Genomic DNA, 22021 nt, shown 5'->3' on the forward strand with positions numbered 1-22021 from the left:
ACCTGCGTTCCTTCACTGGAGGGTTTTGTCTTTACAATCTGATTGTCATGTACATGTTTATGATAAACACATTGTGCTACATAGAAAAACAGTTAAACGCTTATCTATTCTTACAGGAGTCCCTCTATAAGCATGCTTGATGTTGGTTTAAAAATGATCAAGTGTCTTTTCCCCTCTAGTTGGACACTTGACATGCAGGTGGAATTTAGGGAGTACAGTTTTTAGGTGTGCTTGGTTGAAGTCCCCCGCGATTATGTGGACGCCTTCTGGATGGGCCCTCTGTTGTTTGTTAATCGTGTGTTGAAACTGGCTTAGCGCTGAGCTAATGTTTGCATCGGGGGGAATGTAAACCACAGTAATAATGACTACCGTTAGCTCCCGAAGCAGATAGAACAGTCTGCACTGTACAGACATGGCCTCTAGATCTGGCGAGCATTGGCTGTCTATTATTCTGCTGTTTGAGCACCAGTCTTCAAGCACATAAACGCATAGACCCCCTCCTCTGCTCTTACCAGAGGCTTTGTTTCGGTCCTGGCAGTGAATGGTCCAGCTAGCCAGCTCCACTGTAGAATCTGGGTTTTTCGGGTGTAGCCAGGATTCCATAACAATCAACAGACAGCACTTGCGAATGAGGCAGTTGTAGGAAATCAGTGACTGTAACTCATCCATTTTGTTTGCGAGGGATCTGGCATTAGTGAGGAGCAGGGATGGTAGCGGATGTTTGTGGGGTTGTTTACGTAGCCGAGTTAGCAACCCCGCTCTGCATCCCCGCTTTTGCTTCCTCTCCCTGTGCCGCCTCCGCCACCTGCCAGGGCCGAAAACAAACGGAGCTCCCGTTGGTCTGGCTATCTCCACGGGGATGTTGTGCATCCGTGTGAAAGCACTCGTTACTTCGGTGGAGGTGTCCTTGAGTCGGATGTCTATCAGGTCTTGAAAACTGTAGGATATATATGCGTCGGAATACACAACTAAGATTGACAAAAAACACACAATAGCGCAAAGAAGTAGGGAGCCTTGAGCCACTGCGTCCATGTGTGCAGCCATCTTGGCTAACCTGACTGAATGCTGTGGGGGACCTTCAGAGAGCTGTGCAGGAACGAATGCTGCAATCCTCAATGAGCTGAAGTTACGCTGTGAAGGAGAGTGGACCAAACTCCTCCACAGTGATGTGACAGACTGATGAAGTCACAAAGGAAACATCACTGCAGCTTATTGCTGCTGAATCAGGGGAATCTAATAATTTTAGAACCTACTGAGGAAATGATGACTTTTTTTATTATGTCCTGATACGTAAAACGTTAGAACTGAAAGAGGATGTGCTTTCACATGACGAGACGTTTACAATGAAATGAAAGTTAAATGTTTCTGACCAAAAAGTCCCCGAGGAACTGACTGACTCACTCTGATTGGGAAAGGGTAGTAAAACCATGTGACTCCAGTTCCTTTAAGCAGGTTTTAAACAACAGCTGCTGCCTGTTATCTGCCTTCCAGCAGCCTGCAGTTAGTCCTAGACCGCTGGTCCTCAGTCACAGGTCAGTTTCTGAACTTTGGAATAAAATACATCTCCAGTCTGAGTCCAGCTGCAGGAGAGAAAAGTGGAAGACAACAACACGCTGCACACACTGAAAGTAAGTTTGACCAAAGATCAGGACTCAGAGGAAGTTTGAGTGAAGCGGAGAGAGGAGAACCAGGACTGACCGTACTTCCTGCTTCCAGCTTCAATCACAAACTCCATGGCTTCCAGATTAGACGAGGATCTTCACTGTCCCGTGTGTCAGAACATCTTCACAGATCCTGTTCTTCTGTCATGTAGCCACAGCTTCTGTAGAGACTGTCTGAAGAGCTGGTGGAGAGCAGACCCAACACACAAGTGTCCAATTTGTATGAGAAGATCTTCAAGGGAAGATCCACCTCGTAACCTGGTTTTAAAGAATCTGTGTGAGTGGTTCTTACAGCAGAGAGATCAGAGAGCTTCAGAGGATCTCTGCAGTCTGCACTCTGAGAAACTCAAACTCTTCTGTCTGGACCATCAGCAGCCAGTGTGTGTCGTCTGCAGAGACTCACAAAAACACACCAACCACAGATTCAGACCCATCGATGAAGCTGCACGACAACATAAGAAGAAGCTTCAGGAAACTCTGGAGCCCTTAAAGAAGAAGTTAAAGGTTTGTGAAGAAGTTCAAGTGAAGTTTGATCAAACAGCAGAACACATTAAGGTCCAGGCCCGACACACAGAGAGGCAGATTAAGGAGCAGTTTAAAATGCAGTTTAAGAAGCTTCAGCAGTTTCTAGCAGAGGAAGAGAAGGCCAGGCTGGCTGCACTGAGGGAGGAAGAGGAGCAGAAGAGTGGGATGATGAAGGAGAAGATGGAGGCTCTGAGCAGACAGATAGCAGCTCTTTCACACACAGTCAGAGCCACAGAGGAGGAGCTGAGAGCTGAAGACGTCTCATTCCTGCACAGCTACAAGGCTGCAGTGGAAAGAGTCCAGCGCTGCCCCCTGCTGGATGATCCACAGCTGCCCTCAGGAGCTCTGATAGACCAGGCCAAACACCTGGGCAACCTGACCTTCAACATCTGGAACAAGATGAAGGACATGGTCTCCTACTCTCCTGTGATCCTGGACCCAAACACTGCTCATCCAGAACTCATCCTGTCTGAAGATCTGACCAGTGTGAGACGACGAGGAGGAGAGAGGCAGCAGCTTCCTGATAATCCAGAGAGGTTTGAGCGTGCCCACTCTGTCCTCGGCTCTGAGGGCTTCAACTCAGGGACTCACAGCTGGGATGTTGAGGTTGGAGACAGTACACTGTGGGCACTGGGTGTGTCAGCAGAGTCCTGTCAGAGGAAGGGAAACATACAGTCTGGATTTTTGGAAATCTATTATCAAAATGGTGAATACTATGAATGGGCACCACCAGCTCCGGTCTCCATTCTCCCAGTACGGACGGAGCTCCGGAGGATCAGAGTGACTCTGGACTGGGACGGAGGGAAGCTGTTGTTCTCTGATATTGATACTGACACACACATTCACACCTTCACACACACCTTCACTGAGAGGATGTTTCCAGACATTTACAGTGGGGATAACTTCCCAGTGACTGTGTTACCGATGAAGGTGTCTGTGAGCAAACAGGTCTGTAGTTACAACATTTTATGTGTTTCCAGCCTCAGCCGTCAGTCATCGATCTTACCCGTCAGCTCGATTTTGAGACTGAATCCCTTTTAAACTGAAAGGGCTTAAAATGATTTGGAGCCGTTTGAAACCCTCCAGAGTTTCTGACGGACTCTCTGGAGGGTTTCTTTGTTTTGTTGACTACAAAAAGTTTCTAATTAAAACTTTACTGCAGTCTGACTGCTTTAAATGTTCATATGTGGATAATTTTTGCTTATATTGATGTCATCTTTAATTTTGTTGTGTCAGGAAACTGGATGAGGGTTTTTTTTTTGCTTACAGCTATAACAAATGCATTCATAACTTTATATGGTTTCAGTGACAAAATAATCATTTTTAATTCTCTGTGCTGTATTTTATCACCTCTGATAAGAAATTTGAAAGAATAAAGAAGCACATGTTGACTTACCTTAGTGTCATATCTGTTTCTGTAACACCTCAGTCTTTACAGTGACTGGACCACATACTAGGTTGTATAAATCTCTTAGTTCTTTTAAGCCAAAATATATTATTTTAACTTAACATTAGTTAAGTTGTTGGAAATTTCTGTTCAAGTTTGTTCTTTTGATCTACTTGTGTTAACTCAGTAATCAATAAATCTAGTTTGGTTTTATAGTTTCAAGGTTTATTTTGTTTGTTTATCTAATATCTACTTCTATTAAATTCCAAGTTAGGACTCAATTGTCTCAGTGTTCATGTTTAACCAACAAAATAGTTCACATTTACAATAATATTCACAGCAGTAGCATACATGGTCATTCAAGGATTGAGCAGAAGGCTGAGCAGACTCTTAACACTGCTCCTCCTGAACTGTTAATCCTGCTAGTCTGCATTACTCTGAGTTAGAACAGAAAGAATCTGGTTGGCTGCTGCTAGTCACATGGGCCACACAGTGACACATTCGACATAAAAGCTCATACATTTAAACCATTTCAAGTATCCATCATCTCTTCCTGTTCAGGGTCAGGATGGGGGGGCTGAGGCCTATCCCAGCTGTCATGGAGCGAGGTACACCTGTACAGGTCACCAGCCTGTTGCAGGGCTAACACAGAGAGACAGAAAACTATTCACACCTATTTTAGAATCACAAATTAGCCTAACCCCAGCACCTGCATGTCTTTGGAGGAAACCAGTGTCTGTGTGGGTTTTCTGCAGGTGAGTACCTGCAGAAAACCCACACAGACACTGGAAGAACATCCAATCTCCACACAGAGAGGCTCAGGCCACGGGGGACTCGAACCCAGACCTTCCAGCTGTGCTGCCCGCCCCCCGTTTATTTATATATATGTATATATACACATACACACACACACACACACCTACTTAAAAAGCCATCACTGACCCAGCTGTCTTGGCTAATTATAGGCCAATCTCCAACCTTCCTTTTCTCTCAAAGATTCTTGAAAGAGTAGTTGTAAAACAGCTAACTGATCATCTGCAGAGGAACGGTTTATTTGAAGAGTTTCAGTCAGGTTTCAGAATTCATCACAGTACAGAAACAGCATTAGTGAAGGTTACCAATGATCTTCTTAGAGCCTCTGACAGTGGACTCATCTCTCTTCTTGTCCTGTTGGACCTCAGTGCAGCTTTGATACTGTTGACCATAACATTTTATTACAAAGATTAGAGCATACTATAGGTATTAAAGGTACTGCACTGCAGTGGTTTGAATCATATTTATCTAATAGACTCCAATTTGGTCCTAAAAGCTCCCTGAAAAGCCTTCAGCTGATTCAAAATGCTGCAGCTAGAGTACTGACAGGGACTAGAAAGAGAGAGCAGATTTCTCCCATATTGGCTCCTCTCTGTAACCCCCCCCCCCCCCCCCCCCCATCATGTCCTGATACATGAAACTTGAGAATTGAAAGAGGGTCTTTTCTTCTTTAATTTAATGGTTTCAGAGTTAATCTCTCAAGAAAAAATTTCCACAGTATGGAAGAAACATGAGGTCAGAGCTGCAGACAGGAAGGGTTTTAATAAATACAGAGTCATCCATGAATCATCTGATGTTTTTTTTTTTTTTTTGATGATTTAAGAAAAGACAGTAAACGAAAGGTTTCATTTCTCATGAAACTCATGAAGTGAGCGTGATGATCTGTTAGCAGAAATAACCTGGAGCTGAACTTTGACCCTCTGAAGGATGAGCTGCTGAGGCTGGGTCATTACATCTGATTATTAGAAACAAGGTTTTAAAAAACGACATTTGAATTTAAAAAATAAGTTTTTAACATCTTAACTTTATTTTTCTGGAGTTTAAATTAGTTTTATTACATCCAAACCAAAAATTATGAATAAACCCAATTTAAAAACTTTATTATTATGTTACAGACTGGGACAAAAATTATCAGTTAAAAATAAAACAATTATTGAGTCAAAGTTATGAGTCAAAAAGATTAAAACAAATCAAAATGATCAGCTATGAATTATAATTCTGTCTTTGCGCTCTGAGTTTCAAAAGCAGAGAATTCATAATAAATTGTGATTAAAAATAATGTATTTATTATTGGGCGTGTTTGTTTGTTTGGGACCAGCTGACTCACCTCTCAGAAATCTGTCGCAGGGAGGGCTGGCGGTAAACCACGTGACTGCTGGTGCGCGTTTCCGGGTTTCAGGCTGCGGCTCCGTCGCGTCGTTCAGTCCTGACTTCAGTCCCGGTGGGTTTCCCCTCCAGCCGTCAGTTTGGACCGTGAGAGCCGAAACAGAGCTGCCTGCATCCGGACGAGGTAAGAGCCGGACTCCGCTCCCAAACCTCAAACTTCCGCGTGCGTCAGAGCAGATTTCTGCTCCGTGTCAAACAGCTGAAGATGGATTGTGAACAAATATTATCCGACCTTTAAATCGGCTTATTTTACACCCGCGAAGTAACTCTTTATTTATTAGAGTCTGAACTTTATCGTGTTTTTCAGCCTTCTGTCCGCCTGTAATGACGGAAATACCTCAGTGAATATCAGTCTAACAATCACGGGGATTTAAATTCGGAGTATTTTGGTAGAGTTCATCATTAATTGAAGAAATTAAGAACAAGCCCAGGTTTCTTTTCAGCACTGTAGCCAGGCTGACAAAGAGTATTTTGTAGAGTTTGTATTGCAGCAGGTTGCCAGGTTTGTCACCAGGAAGTTCCCTAACTGTGCAGCAGCAGCTGCTGTGATCCTGGAGGGGGCCGCAGCACTAACCTCACAGAGCAGGTCCAGAGCGGCTGCTTCATGACAGGTTATCATGTTACAGTGGAGACAGACTCCGCCCTCAGTCTGAACTGCTGCAAGAAGCATTCACATTTTCCGTGCGAGGCTTTTACTGCACAGGCTCTGAAGATGAAACAGGAGCATCAGGACTGACAGAAGCTGCAGAGAAATTTATCCCACAATCTGCTTTTAGAATGAAGCAGGAAACCCCGAGATACCACAAATACTCTGATCCATGTAAAAGAGCTGCAGGAGGTGCTGACTGTAGTCTGAGTGAGACTAACTGTAACTTTTTACTACGTTTAGCTCCTCCTCCTCCTCTTTATTCTTCTCCTCCTTCTTTCAGCTGCTCCTTTTAGGGGTCTCCACAGCAGATCTTCTGCCTCCATCTCCCCCTCTCCCAGCATCCTCCTCTCTCACTCCAGCTCTCTGCATGTCCTCCTTCACTGCATCCATGAACCTCCTCTGAGGTCTTCTCCTCCTGCAGCTCCATCCATGCTCCCTCCTCTGCACGTGTCCAAACCATCTCAGCCTCTCTGACTCTGAGCTGTCCCTCTGATGGACTCATTTCTAGCAAATGTGGTTAAAAAGTTGTTTCCTAACAGCAGATGTTCATGAATTACTGTCATTATTCACTCATTAAGGTGGTTTTGTGTGCTGAAGGTGGAGGAGAAATGCAGCCTTAGATTATACCAACTGAGGATGAAGCTCCTTTGTAGCTGGGTAATAATGACTGACAGCTAGGAGATAAAAGGACCTGCTGTGTGTGTGTGCGTGTGCGTGTGTGTGTGTGCGTGTGCGTGGGATTGCTGCTGCCCCCCCCCCCATAGTTGCAGGGTGAGTCACACGTTTGGGGTTATTGTTGGTTTTAAGCTGAGCAGCTGTTGGTGGCTGAACCTGCAGCTTTCCAGCAGTTTCAGATTAATTGCAGTGAAACGTTGTTGCGACAGAGAAATAATCGACCTGTGTGCCAAGTTTACCTGAGGAGGAGGAGGAGGAGGTGGTTTCAGCCTGAGAACTTCCTCTGACAGTCATTTGAACCTTTGCAGCCGCCTGCAGAAACACACCTGAATGTGGGATCAGCTGATTAGAAATGCTCAGCGTTTTTCAGCATGACCTATAACCCCGACACACACGCACACACTTTGGGTTCCACTGGTTATCACGGTGTTTGCGCAAAGATTTTCACTCCAGCTTGTTTTTCAGGTCATGTGACTTTAAGCAAATCGTGTGCAAATGTTATTCAAAGGATGATGGAGCTGACCTGATCCAGATGATCTGAGCCGGCTGCTTTTGTTCTGTTTGTCTCATCAGATTCTTTCACTCAGCTCATCACAGCCTTCAGCTCCGCCTCTTCTCCACCTCATTATATTTGAATGTTTGTGCTGATATCCTGACTCAGGCTCCTCATCCCTTCATTGTGTTTGCATCCATGTGGTGATTTTTGTCTCTTTTTGATGATTTTTACATTTCTTTAGTTTTTTGGGGGAGGGTGGAGGTTGCATGTTTGTGGTGCAGGGCTGTTTCCATGACACCAGAGTCTTTATAGATGTGGATTTTATGGAAATCACCAGATAATCAAAATTAAAAAAGAGAGCGTGATGAGAACTGACAGGACGTGACGTCCCCACCCTAAACCAGTCCGGCCTTTTATCAATGCGACCTTTGCACCACCCAGTCATGCTGGTCGCTCACAGAGGCGTCGCCATGCCAGAGTCATCAGGTCACTTTAATTGATTAGTTGGGAGATGCTGACAGATAAATTGATCAGAAACAGATTGACCTGTGCACTGGAATAATGACCTATTACATGTTTTGTTTTTCAAAATAAAACTACCAGCTTTTCTTTTGAAAATCCCACCCCGTCTTTCCTGTTGTCCGCAGTAATCCACTGACATCATGTCTAAGAAGGTTGGAAACCGTGGGCCGGAGGTGGAGGGGCTGGTGGAGGCGTCGATCATCCGGATCCCTCCGCATCACTACATCCACGTCCTGGACCAGAACACCAACATCGCCCGCGTGGAGATCGGACCGCTCACCTACATCCGCCAGGACAATGAGAGGTCAGAGTCGGGAAGCCTGCGCTCAGACTAATTCCAGTTTCAGCAGGATGACCTTTGACATTTAGGCTGCAAAACTTCTAAAGTAAAGCAAAGAGCCGAGCGGGCAGGAAACAGAAACAAAAGGTTCATAAAGTCAAACTCTTCTTCTTCCTTTTTTTTTCCCAGAGTGCTCTTTGCTCCAGTACGTATGGTCATGGTGCCTCCTCGTCACTACTGTGTGATCGCCAACCCCGTGGCCCGCGATGACGAAGCCCAGGTCCTCTTTGACCAATCCGGCCAGGCCAAGCTCCGCCACGCCGACCTGGAGATCCGCCTGACCCAGGACCCGTTCCCCCTGTACCCCGGAGAGGAGATCCAGCAGGTCTGCAGCCTTTTTGTTCCTGGAGTTAAAACTTTATTGTCCATCAGATGAAACACAAACATACAGAGGTCATAAACATAAAGAAACATAAAGGTGTGATGAGGAGGATAAATAAGGATGATTTTGAACATGCACAGTTACTCCATCAGAGCCCAGGAATAAAATAAATATGATTTTTATTAGAAAAGATCAAGTTTAATGATCAAATAAGAAGAAACACCTTTTTTAAAGTCAAAACATTAAAGTAACCTCATAAAGAAATAAAGGTGTTAGGGTTCGTTACTGATTTGTATCCCTGACGTACGGTTTTCCCTGCAGGACGTGACTCCGCTGCAGATCGTGTACCCGGACACGGCGCTGCGTCTGCAGGCGCTGCTGGACTTTGATGAGGAGGGAGGAGAGAAACATGTGGCTGGAGACGAGTGGCTGTTTGAAGGACCAGGTATTTCCTGCTTTATTATTAAAACAAAGAGTTCACTGATATTTTTTAAACCTGCGTCTCTCAGAGCTGCAAATATGAGACAGAAACATTCAGACGTGCTTTGTTTCAGGGACCTACATCCCCAGGAAGGAGGTGGCCGTGCTGGAGACCATCAAGGCCACGGTGATCAGGGAGAACCAGGCCATCAGGCTGAGAGCGCGCAAGGAGGGAAAAGACCGGAGCGGTGTCAACAGAGTGACAGGTAACGAAGCTCCGCCCACAACTGTGACCGAGAGCTCTGAGTGGTCCTCACAGGGATGAACATCAATCTGAAAAACTTTATTTAAAGAGCACCTTTTGTAAAAACATAAAAAATTATCTGAGGACAAATGTAATAATAAATAAAGCATGAACATAAACCAAGGTGGATACAGGTAACAGGTCAGTTTGTCAAACCCTGTGTCCACCTGTCCTAAAATGTTAATGCTAATAAAACCACATCGTTTGTATTTCCTTGTTTGAACCTGAGGCTCGCGGGGACTTCCTGTTTCCACTGCGTGGTCTCAGATTCATAAAAGTTGTTTTGTTTTACGAGAACAGCTGGGCAGTGTCCATGAAAATTTGAATTTCTGCCACCTTCCTGTCATGTTTCCCCTGAATGTCTCACCTGTGTCTGTGGTTCAGGTGAGGAGTGGCTGGTCAGTAAGGTGGGCGCGTACCTTCCAGGCGCCCATGAAGAGGTCATCGACATCGTCAATGCTTTCATCCTCACTGACAAGGTAACCCCGGTGTTTGTTGTCTGACTGCTCGCACTGTGACAAACGGCTCCTCGTTGGTTCTGTGATGATCTTCTCATGTCTGCGTCTCCAGAAAGCGCTGCATGTTCGCGCCCTGCGGCCCTTCAAGGACGCCGGCGGGCGGGATCGTCGCACGGGGGAGGAGTGGCTGGTCACCATGGCTGACAGGGAGGCGCACATCCCCTCTGTGGCAGAGGAGGTGGTGGGCGTGGTGGACGTGACCACGCTGAGCAGCAGGCAGTACTGCGTGATCCTGGACCCGGTCGGGCCTGATGGGAAACCTCAGCTGGGTCAGAAGAGGGTGGTGAAGGTGAGGAGAACCAGTCTTTGTGAACCCAAACGCAGTGCGTCTCTTCCTCAGACCTGATCATTTATCCTCTTCTTCCTCCGGTCAGGGCGAGCGCTCGTTTTTCCTGCAGCCCGGGGAGCACCTTGAAAATGGCATCCAGGACGTGTACGTGCTATCAGAGGAAGAGGGGCTGGTGCTGCGAGCTGTGGAGGCCTTTAACGACACCCAGGAGGTGAGCAGAGAGAGACGCAGGATTACTTCCTGTGTCTGAGTCTGTTTAGGTAATATAGGAATTTGTACAACTGACTAAACCACAGCCGGCATTTCCCAGTGATGCATTTTGCTAAAGCACCACGCCGCTGTATATACAGCAGGCTGCTCTTCATCTAGTCCTGCATCTGCTGCTTGTGCTTTCACTGTTAAATGAGCTCTTTCCACATTAAATCGTTTTGTTTAGACCTGCCCTCCTGAGCTCAATTTGGCTGGTGTGCCGTCTTCTCTCTGTAGTTGTGCAGTCAGGAATGTAAAGACCTGAAGAGGTGGTGTAACACTAAGGTTGCACCCACACAGATGGCCTGAGTTTCCTAAAGCATCTTGTGCAACCAGTTGATCAGAGGAGAGAGATTAGAAAAGCAAACCTGATAAACCTCAATAAACAGAGCATCTGTCACATTGAGCAGGTCTGTAAAGGCTGGTATGGAGGTCAAAGGTGTGTCTCTATGGTTGAAGGGTGAGAACACTGAGGGGTGGGGTTACAATGTTTGCTCTATTGCAGGTAGTTCAAAGAACAGGGAGTGAAATACGGTGTAAAGCAGTCCTAGAAAATACAGGGTGAGGCCACAAGTGTAATTGGCTGTTTGTGCCAGCAGGTACAAAGTTTGAGTTACGACACAATATGAAATATGTATTGTGTTGATGTTGTTACAGTGGCACTTACTGAGGGTTTGTGGTATTGTTTTAGTCCTTCCAGGAGGAGCAGGTTTGGCTAACAGCTCTGAGTTTAACCCTGAGGTGAGAGAAACTCCAGTTTTATGTCCCAGAAAGAGTTAACTCTGAATCAGTTACCGGGTAAAGTAAACATGCTCGCTGGCAGGTGTCTCTCTGACTCCTCCCCTCCTGCTGCACCTGAACCACCTGTCTGACACTCCCATTCATTTCCTCCTTCATAAAGTGGCTGTCAGAGTGAATTAATCTGCATTAACTAAAATCACAGCTTCATCATTTCTGTCTCCTGCACTTTGTTCCTCTCAGGCTGCAGCTAAATAATTAAATTAAAATCAGCTTCATCTGATGAACCTTTGAGTTTGTTAAATGACACCAGACGACATTTTTCATAAAAATCTCAAACTTTTAAAAGAGTCGTTTTCCCTCCTGTTTTTTTTTGGCACTGACACCTGTTCACGTTCCTCCATCCATTTAAATGGAGGCCTGCTCTTTATTTACCTGTCACCATGGTGATGATGGCACATACGCTTCACTCAGGGTGAACTTACAGCTGATTGATGTTTCTGGAACAGGAAACTCAGAGTTTAACCGACTCAGTTTATTTTTAAACTCAGTTTGTTGGACCTGCTTCCTGGGATCAGGTGCGGCCTCGCCACTCAGCAGCCATCTTGGTAATGTTTCTGGGTCGTTACTGAGCCAAAACGTACCGGCTCGATCCGGAGGAGCACCAGCAGAGCGCTGGAGGTAGACCTGAACGTCTGCTGTGCATCAGTGCAACAACAATCGTCCCGGCTTCAGCTGCGGGACTGATGGCCTCACATGTGACTGTGCTGTCATGAACTTTAACCTTTAACCTGCTCACTGAGGCCTGCAGAGTCTCAGATGGAGCTCCTGGGCTTGCTGCTGAATGTTGTTTGTTTTATCTTATCAAATGTGCAGCAGCTTACCTCACGGGTAGCTCGTCTGAATGTGTTTGAGGACTGTCCATAAAATCTGATTGAAGTGCATTTTCCAGTAGCGCTGATTTAGAGCTTAACAGAATCATGGACTAAACGTGAGGCCTGTTCTTTCTGTGAGTGTTCGGCACTAATACAAATGAGGGAAACTGAACTTCCAGCAGGAACCTGTTCAAATGCAGGTCAGTTTTCCAGAGTTCCTGCAGGTGTTTCTGTCCTTCACCTTCCCTTCATACCTGGGGAGCCCTTATTAACCCGCTCTCTTCTTCTTTTCCTCCTTCCTTTGCACCAAACCCCTCCGTCCTCTCCTGACACCACCCACCATCTCACCTCCCACCTTTTTTTAATCTTTCATTCACTCTTTGTTTTACTCAGTACCTTCCTCCGATCCTGTGTTCTCCTTCCCCTCCCTCTCCTCCACCGCTCCAGTGCATCACCACGTTAACCCTTCTCTCCGTCCTCCTCCTCTCTCTCTCCCGTTCTCTCTGCCAGCAGGAGGAAGAGGAGGCCGAGGAGGAGGAAGAGACGCAGGAGAGAGCCAAACGCTCTCGCAGAAGCGGCATCCTCCGTCGCCCCGGAGACCGCTGGATGCTGCGGGGCCCCATCGAGTACGTCCCCCCCGCCACCGTGGAGGTGTTGCTGAGGCGCCAAGCCATCCCACTGGATGAGAACGAGGGCATCTACGTCAGGGACATCAAAACGGGAAAGGTAGGAGTTATGTGAGCATTCCCAGCCCCGCCCCTTCAGTCTGCTTTACATCGCCCTGTATTTAGGAGACAAACCACTATCAGCATCCTCATTAAACCATTCAGAGAGCCCGTGCACCCAGTGGATGGAGCCATCCTGGAAGAGACCAGTCCCATCACGATAGAACCTGCATTCTTCCCTTTGGCCAACAGGCGGCGACTCCTGTGGGAGTAGATAGATATTTGTTTGTATACATGCTAATCTGACTCATAATCACAGGGCCACAGATCCCATCAGTGCAGAGGTCAAGGGTTTTCCTTTTGTCATGTTTCTATGTTATTTTTGTTGTTGATGGTCAACGCTGTAGCAACGTGTTACCTGGCCTGCAGGTGCGCGCAGTGATCGGCCACACCTACATGCTGACTCAGGACGAGGAGCTGTGGGAGAAGGAGCTTCCTCCGAACGTCGAGGCCTTGCTGGGTGCTCGTATCGACCCATTGGCCGGCCGCTCCGACCGTAACAACCAGGAACTGAACCTGCCGAGGGAGAAGACCAGGGTGGTGTCCTTCAGGATCCCCCACAACGCTGCTGTGCAGGTCTACGATTACAGAGAGAAGAAGGCCAGGTGAGCCCGCCTGCCCTGATATTGTAGGGGGTGTTTGAGCTTCAATAAATCAGCTGAACTGGTGGTGATGGTGGTTTTGTCTGCAGGGTGGTGTTTGGACCGGAGATGGTGATGCTGGGACCCGACGAGCAGTTCACCATGCTGTCGCTGTCTGGAGACAAACCAAAGAGGGCCAACGTCATCAAGGCCGTCTGCCTCCTGCTGGGGCCCGACTTCTTCACCGATATCATCACCATCGAGACGGCCGACCACGCCCGGCTGCAGCTGCAGCTCTCCTACAACTGGTAACCACACCGTCACCTGTTTTACTGTCACGCTCAGGTCCACAGATCCAAAGAGAGGATGGTTTACAGTAAAGGAGCTCTGCATGCAGCAGTGTGGAGAACATGCACTTTATTATCACAAACACATTTCCGAATTAATGCACCAACAAGTGCAGACACCTTTTACCTCCTTTGATCACGGCCCCTCCTCCTCTTCCTCACAGGCACTTTGAGGTGAAGGCTCGGACCGACAATGCCGACGCTGCAGCTCTGTTCTCAGTTCCCGACTTTGTGGGAGACGCCTGCAAAGCCATCGCCTCGCGGATCCGAGGAGCCGTCGCCTCGGTGCAGTTTGATGATTTCCACAAGGTTTGTATTTCAGCGTCCTTCACAAAACTACAACTAAACTTAAATGCACTAAAAACAACCAGAAACGCGTCCTAACAGGATGGAAAATATAAAAATATCTGCATGGCTGTGATATAAACTGATGAAAAATTTTAAACTACGCTCAGCTGGTCTGCAGGTCAGGTTAACTGAAACAGGTTAACTGAAACATGACCTTTGTTCAGCCCTGTATTTGTATTCTGGGACTTCACCACAGCAGCTCTGCATGAGTCACAGTTCAAAATAATCCTTCAGTTCATGTTGAGCCTCAGCTCCTGACCCCCTCCCAGTACATGAACCCTCTCGGGCTGATGTATGTCCATCCATCCATATTTGTGGGGGCTGCAGTATAAACTGAGGTGCCCGGCCACCTCCTCCACACTGCGGCATTCCCAGACCAGCTGAGAGGGATAACCTCTCCAGTGTGTCCTGGGTCTGCCCCGGGGCCTCTGGAGATCTCTGAACCAACACAAATGGCTCCTTTCGATGTGGAGGTCCCTCCTCAGCCTCTGAGGGAGAGCCCGGCCGCCCTCTGAAGGAAACTCATTTCTGCAGCTTGTGTCATCGATCTCGTTCTCTCACCCGCTGCCCACAGTGGTGAGGGTGGGAGCGTGGATGAACCGGTACATCCACAGCTTCACTTTCACACTCAGTCTGAGGTGGAAACACCACCCAACACTTTTTTACTTCTTAGACTTCACTAATGACAGTGAGGAATATTTGTTTTAGCAACAGCATTGATCATAAACCGGCTGAGTTCATTTCCCAGTATGAAGTCGTCATCCTGACGTGTTCTGTCTGCAGAACTCGAACCGGATCATCTGCTCGGCCGTGTTCGGCTTCGATGAGAAGATGCAGGTTCGGTCGAGTCTTCGCTTCAGCCAGAACAACCTGGTGATCAGCAGCGTGGACATCCAGTCTGTGGAGCCCGTGGACCAGCGCACCCGAGACGCCCTGCAGAAGAGCGTCCAGCTGGCCATCGAGATCACCACCAACTCCCAGGAGGCGGCCGCACGGTCCGACACGCACACAGACACACACACACACACACATACAGCATCAATGAGACGTCACTCAGCTTCATGAGGTTTGTTTGTGTGCAGACACGAGGCCGAGCGTCTGGAGCAGGAGGCTCGGGGGAAGCTGGAGAGGCAGAGGATCACCGACCAGGCCGAGGCTGAGAGAGCCAGGAAGGAGCTGCTGGAGCTGGAGGCGCTCAGGTGAAAGCAGAGCACCTGGTGAACTGCTGAAGCAGCAGCAGGAGGAAGAGCTGAAACTGAAAATGCATCTTTAAAAATCTTCTTAAGGTCACACAGAATGACCATCATTAATTCTGACTAATCTAATCAGGTTTTTAAAGCTCAGTTGGAGCTGTTTGAGTCAGTAGGTCTGCAGAGTCACAGATGTAAAGTTTAAAGTCATCAGAGGTCAGTTTTAAAAGATGAAAACTCAGTGAGACACAAAATGACCCCAAAGTGAGGAAACAAAGAAGTACGACAGAGAGGAGACACAGGAACTATGATGGATTCAAACTGCAACAAAGAAACAAAATTTCAACAAACTGCAGAAAAAATGAAGCTGTGGGAAAGTTTTACGTGACTTTAGCTGCTCGTGCTGAATATCTGGGTTAAAATTGTCGTCTTTTTTTGTGCGTACACACTAACAGATGCTGTGTGTTTCAGTGCGGCGGTGGAGAGCACAGGAGCGGCGAAGGCTGAAGCTCAGTCTCGGGCGGAGGCGGCCCGAATTCAGGGCGAGGCGGCGGTCAGCGAGGCCAAACTGAAGGCCGAGGCTCAGAGGATCGAGGCGGTACGCTCACACTTCCTGTTCCTCCCTCTCAGCGGGAAACACTAAAATCTGTCAAAGTAACGAGTTAGCATCACCGCTAACTGCAGTCAGCTGAACGACTCCTTCCAGTTTCACTGATTAATCGAAAGGTGCTTCCTCCATCACAGCTGTGTGTGTGTGTGTGTGTGTGTGTGTGTAGGAGGCGGAGCTGCTGCGCCTGGCGAAGGCTCGTGAGCAGGAGCTGAACTACAAGAAGGAGATGGACCATCTGGAGGTGGAGAAGCAGCAGCAGCTGTCTGAGATCGAGAGTCAGCGCTTCAAGCAGATGATGGAGAGTCTGGGCAGTGAGACGCTGAAGGAGATCGCCAGAGCCGGACCCGAGATGCAGGTACGATACCCAAACCGCCAACACCGCCTCACAAACAGAGCGGAGCAGATAAAATATCTGACATTAAGATTCACTGAGTCCAGAAGAACAAGCTGATTTTAATGTAAATAAAATGAATTATTGACTATAAATGAAAATTTACAAACTAATCATTAAGGATGCACATTTTAATTTGGGGCTAATGCTATTGGTTCAATCAGTTTACTTATAGAAGTGTTTATTATTATGAGAAAAGGGTGCCCATGCTGTCAGCATTCGTGTGGTGTGCTTTTATTTTGAAAAGATTTCCTGGGAAATGCATGCAAGAGTTTCCGTAAACATTAACTTCCTTCATCTTTATTCCACGATTAGAGCCGACTCGTCTTTTAGTGGCTGAGTTCATCACAGTTAGTTTTCCATTCATCACATCGTTTTTCCCAGATTTTATTATTCTCAGGTTTTCCACTGTCTGATTTCTCCCGATGTGCTTGGATTATAAACCTGTAACAAATTAAGTTAATTAAAATAAGTACGTCGTTGTAAGCAGGGGGGTAGATTTAAACAGCTCAGCAGCAGTAACCATAGTTAGAGGGTTTGCCCCTAAATAAACCCTTTATTATCATTTATTATCGTTTTTATCGCTGCTGCTGAGCCGGAGTCTCTGATTCGACCCGTCAGCAGATTCACGATTAAACACTTCCTGTTTCCTGTCCTCCAGGTGAAACTGCTTCAGTCTCTGGGGCTCAAGTCCACCCTCATCACTGATGGTTCGTCTCCCATCAACCTCTTCACTACAGCCAACGGCCTGCTGGGGGCGCTGCCGGGTCAGGGACAGGCCGAGTGAGGAAGAGGAGGGGAAAAATCTGAAAGTAAACCTCAGCAGATCTTCTGTTTCTTCCTGTTTCCATTCTGTAGAAACTAAAACTGTGCTTTACTCATTTATCCGAACGACTGAAAGATCTTTTAGTTATTTTTAATCACTCGTTTCTGAGTTCGACCAAAGAGGAAAATAATATAATAATTTAGACTTGGAAAAAATGAAGCCAGTGTTTGCAAAAAGACTTCCTGTCCTGTGACCTCTGACCTCTGTAAACACATTGCTGTGGAGTTTATGGGCTCAGTCGATGGTTTTTGGTCACAGTGAATAAAGTATTCAGTGAGGCTCCGCCCCTCCTCATCACAGCCAGGTTTTTTAAACCAATACGGTAACGTATCGAGTCTCCAGAGCGGGTGATGTCACGATGGCTGCGGCCATCTTTTTTACTGTCCGTGGGTTTCACCGGAGCCACGTGATCAGATATCTTTGTTTGTGAGAGAGCTCGTCCTTCAGTGTCTGAAGATCCTAATCTCCACCAGCAGCCGAGCCCAGCTGACTTTGATCATTTCACTGATTTTGTTTTTGCTCTTTTTTTCTTTCAGATGCAGTTTTGGAGCTTTGGAGCATGGGGGTGGGGGGGTCGGAGGGCATGTGTTTCACCCACCAGTGAATGAGTTGAAATTATTACTAACATGCACTGTTCAGAGGGCTGAGGTTTACATGTGCAGGAGGAGCAGCAGTAAGGATGTGACGTGCTTCCTGCTGACTGTGCACTTTTTTCCATTTTTAAGCTAGAAACGACCAAATAAAACAGCTGTTTATGGATATTCAGCCTTTCTGTGGTGATCATAGAACTGCCTTTCTCTGCCTTACACAGTGCAGATGTTCTCACATCTGTCTCTCTGTTTGAAGACGTATTTTCAGCCTGAACTGTTTAAAGCAATATTAAAAACTGACATGCTTCTACTCTGTGGGACTGTTGTGTTTTATGCAGCCGTTAAAGTTATTCTGTTTCTTCATGATGATGCTCACATTAAACATGACCCAAGTTTCTAATAACGGGCTCAGTGTATGCACAGTAATCCCTGATAAACACTCAGTTTATCAGAGTTTCTTCCACTCCTGGCTCTGTGTGATGTCACAGAGGGGAGTCTGCAGCTTCAGCTCTGATAAAACCATCGGTGTGGCTGTTCTCCCCGCGGTTAGAATAAAGTTTGAAGACCATGAAAAAAAGGATTTACAGGGTTCAGCCAGATGATGATGTTCAAACCTTCCATTTCTGAGGGGCAGCGAATCAGAGGAAGAGTCTTGAGGAGGGGGTGCATGAAGGCTCAGTGTGACATAAAGGACGAGTTTTAGAGCTGAAGCTTAGCTTCAGTGGGTTTATCTTACACAATATCCTTGAACGTAGAATAAACCACAAAGACTGCAGGAAGAACGATTTGCTGCTTTTCATCATTTCTGTCATTTTGTAGTTTTTTCCATCAGGAGACTCCTCTGTGACATCACACAGAGCCTGAAGATTGGGTGTTGTGCAGCTGTGTGTCCACTAGATGGAGCTCACAGATTTCTCTGGTGGTGGTGATGCTGTGGGTTGACCGGGGAAAGAGGCCCCTCTCTTATGACCAACATCTGCATTTTAAAGATGTCCAGAAGGCTGAACCTTTTCAAACATCTGCATTTTTCAGACATTTTTAAGGCTGAGCTGATATTTGGATCAGATTCCGGTGCGATCCCAAATCAGGAGCTGGATCGTTGATCGGCGATAACGAGCGGATCCAGTCGGGTCCACTTAGCTCTGCAGACGCAGGGGTCCTGATAACCTGCTTGGCCTAAAGAAGGCCCAACTTGTAAAAGCAGAAGTGTGAAGCTGCAGGTTTTGGTCCATTATTAGGAGTGCAGTAATATCACAGGGACATCAGGAATGCAGCCAAGAGGTGGCTCCTCTTTGACTCAATTCATCGATCAAATAATTTAATCAGGGAGGTTAATGAAATCCCTCAAGGTTAATCTGTAACTGTCTCCTCTCGTATATTCTTCCCGTTATCTTCTGTAATCGGCCCATCAGCCTCCGCCGGCTCCACCTTTCTGTGGATATTCAGCATTTATCGATAAACCAAGTGATCAATACCACAGAAACCTGCAGTCAGTGAAACCTCAGAGACTGAGGACAAAGACTCGTGTTTGTCGAGCTTCAGAAAAAATAAATTCATTAAAATCTGACAGAAAATGATCTGGAGACTCGCTCAGTCCTCCATTAATCTGTTTCAGATTTGATCATTTTTACAGATTCAATACATACATAAATCTATTTATTTATGTTACAATTGTTCATTTTTCTCTTAGATGTGGAAATACAAAGTTCACCACAGCCTAAAACGTGAGGTACCCACAGGTGGCGCTGTAATAATCAATCACAGTTAATATTTTTCACAATTACAGCAGAAACAGAGCGACCTGCAGTTAGTATTTATCATTTATCTGCATTGATGATCCACTCGAAACATATCCAAACATGTTTTTGGTGCATACATCTTCCTCTGCTGATCCAGGGGAACACTGTGACATTCCCAAACCAGCTGAGAGATAATCTCTCCAGCGTGTCCCAGGCCTCCTCCCAGCAGGACATGCCAGGAACACCCCACCCAGGAGGCATCCAGTACAGCGGACGACTCTTCATCATTGAGCATGTGGTCTAACTTAAAAGCTGAGGCTGATTTCTACATGAAGGACTCAGGATGACTTTTCCACTAAAATCCAAAAAATGTGAAGTTCATGCTCCGAGACGGCGAGTGCAGCTACACAACTCTACACCTTCAAACTGGAGCCTTTTTTTAAATGTGACGCTCTGAGCCAACAAACACGGCACACAGTCACACACAGTCACACACAGCATCCTCAGCGGGAGCCAGACAGCAGCAGCATCACGCTGAGCTCCTCAAAGCTCCTGAAGGTCGAGGGTCACGTGAGAGCAGGCGAACACAGAAACAGCAGCTGCACCATGAAAGCACAGAGATTTACCTCACAGCTGCACAACGCCACACGACAGCAGCCTCAAGAAGAAGAAGAGGATGAAGATCAAAAGCCCACAGTGGTGGTTTGTGTTAAAGCTCCAACATGTTCAAACCAAGGCAGACTTCAACACCATTAAATCCTGTGTGTGCAGCTCAGTGCAACACTGAGCACGCTCAGTCCAAACATTTAAATGTTCAGCGCTGATTCACTCAGATCGAATTAATTTGGAGGATTTTTCATTGGGAAATTTATTCAGTAACTTCCCACTAATATACCGAACACCTGAAAGTCTTTCCTCATAACCGTCTTTAACTGGATCATTGTTAACATTTAATTTACAATAATGGACGACACCAAAAATGCTGTGACTACATGTAAGGAAGTGATGTCATTGATATTTGCAATGCAGGGTAACTACACGCTGGTGACATGAGAGCAATTTATGACTTTATGTGTATGTGCATTATCAGTGCTGCACTTTAGGGGGCGCCACAGTCTGCCTCCACCTCCCTCTATCCCAGCATCCTCCTCTACCACACCAGCCCTGCATGTCCTCCTTCTCTACATCCATGAACCTCCTGCCTGCAGCCCCATCATCATCTCCACCCTCCCTCCTCTGCACATGTCCAGACCATCTTTGTCCCTCTGATGGTCTCATTTCCTGTGCACTCTGCAGACTGTCCCTGCAGCTGATGCACCCTGAGTAAAATAACCACTACAACCAAAGCAGCATCTGCAGCTAACCCAGCCAATAACATTAAAGCCAAATACTGCAGCGCAGTCCCTGCACAGGACCCAGTGTTGTTAGTCCAGTCTCTGCACTCGGGCCACTTTTCCACCGACGGGGTTCTGGTGCCGGTGCCGGTATTTGAACCATTCACCGTCTTTTCCACTGTGAACACACTTGGCCAAAAAACGGGTTCACCTCAGCCCCGCAAACTAGCTGGTCTCGAACCAAGAACGTGTGATGAAAGCGGCAGAAGGGCGTGACTCTGCCGTCTCAACATCCAGTTTTCTACCATATTACATGTGTATTACAGGAGAAAAGCGAAGAGATTTTCACGGCTGTGAATTAGGTTGGGCTCTAAGGCTGAACTTGCTGCTTTGTATCGGTTCATATCACAGATAAAAGGACACAAAGTGCGTACTTGTCGTCTTGCTCTAATCTGTCTGTGTTTCCCTCTGTGCTGCACACAGATGCTGCAGTAGTTTGGTTTGGACCCTAAAACGTATTTGCAGCACAGAAAGGAGAGCGTGTTCTCCCACGTTTGTGCGCTTCGGCTTCGTGTCCAGACGAGGACCCGCCCACACTCATACGTAAAGGAGCAGTTCACAGAAACGCGGTGGGAACGCGGGCCCGTTCTTAAGCGTTTCGCCGGTTCATTGGGAACAGCACAGGCACTGGCACGAGCACCGGCTCCTCGGCGGTGGAAAAGTAGCATGTGGGATTAACAGGAAGTGGATCGGTTCTCCTGGATTGGCTCTAACACAGCAGCTCCGGCTGTGAGCAGGGAAGCTCCACCCACCTGCTGCTCACCCTTTCTGTTTGTGAGGGGCAGCCAATCAGAATCAAAGGTATCTTAGAGGGAGACGCTATAAAACAGCTGCTTGTTTCAGACAGAGGGTGACCTGAGGGGCTGCACCAAGGCCCAAATCAAATCAAATCAAGAAGGATTATTTTGAAAAATCATGCAAAGCTGCAAATTAGCAGAACCTCTGATTGCTTCCATAATCCTCCTGTCACTGCTGCTGCTGCGAGTGATAATAATCAGCCAAACTCTGCCCTGTAACATAATCACAGTCCTGTGATTTGAACTTGTTTTGTTGGACATGTTTGTGGTGTTTGTGGTTGTTGCTGCTGCGGGGGCTCCAGTCTGTCTCACAT

General features: G+C 46.9%; 2 protein-coding genes across 3 annotated transcripts; both read left to right on the top strand.

Moving 5' to 3' along the window:
* Window positions 1-1512: 1512 nt before the first annotated feature.
* On the top strand, window positions 1513-3312 carry LOC115785068 (nuclear factor 7, brain-like). Its single transcript, XM_030736519.1, has one exon. It carries the CDS (start codon window positions 1734-1736, stop codon window positions 3225-3227), a length of 1494 nt encoding a protein of 497 aa, XP_030592379.1. The 5' UTR covers window positions 1513-1733; the 3' UTR covers window positions 3228-3312.
* Window positions 3313-5757: 2445 nt separating this feature from the next.
* On the top strand, window positions 5758-18087 carry mvp (major vault protein). 2 transcript variants are annotated; one of them, XM_030736489.1, is made up of 18 exons: window positions 5758-5896; window positions 8240-8418; window positions 8584-8779; window positions 9098-9221; window positions 9331-9462; window positions 9885-9979; window positions 10071-10307; window positions 10393-10518; window positions 12680-12895; window positions 13264-13499; window positions 13586-13783; window positions 13987-14131; window positions 14954-15165; window positions 15253-15369; window positions 15832-15958; window positions 16137-16325; window positions 17023-17173; window positions 17724-18087. In XM_030736489.1, the coding sequence occupies exons 2-17, from the start codon at window positions 8255-8257 to the stop codon at window positions 17146-17148; spliced, it is 2640 nt and encodes an 879-aa protein (XP_030592349.1). In that variant the 5' UTR covers window positions 5758-5896; window positions 8240-8254; the 3' UTR covers window positions 17149-17173; window positions 17724-18087. The 2 variants fall into 2 exon arrangements, with proteins under 2 accessions (XP_030592349.1, XP_030592350.1); XM_030736490.1 differs by having other exon boundaries at window positions 12683-12895.
* Window positions 18088-22021: the final 3934 nt, after the last annotated feature.

Source organism: Archocentrus centrarchus, chromosome 8 (assembly GCF_007364275.1).
Source record: "Archocentrus centrarchus isolate MPI-CPG fArcCen1 chromosome 8, fArcCen1, whole genome shotgun sequence".
In the NCBI taxonomy this organism is placed as follows: Eukaryota; Metazoa; Chordata; class Actinopteri; order Cichliformes; family Cichlidae; genus Archocentrus; species Archocentrus centrarchus.

What these genes read in the sequence shown, in the direction of transcription:
- LOC115785068 (XM_030736519.1), top strand. Translation starts at nt 1,734, where the DNA reads ATGGCTTCCAGATTAGACGAGGATCTTCACTGTCCCGTGTGTCAGAAC.
- mvp (XM_030736489.1), top strand. Translation starts at nt 8,255, where the DNA reads ATGTCTAAGAAGGTTGGAAACCGTGGGCCGGAGGTGGAGGGGCTGGTG. An exon ending in CCTTTAACGACACCCAGGAG is followed by an intron (nt 10,519 to 12,679) that starts GTGAGCAGAGAG and finishes TCTCTCTGCCAG; the next exon opens with CAGGAGGAAGAGGAGGCCGA. An exon ending in CTGGAGCTGGAGGCGCTCAG is followed by an intron (nt 15,370 to 15,831) that starts GTGAAAGCAGAG and finishes TGTGTGTTTCAG; the next exon opens with TGCGGCGGTGGAGAGCACAG.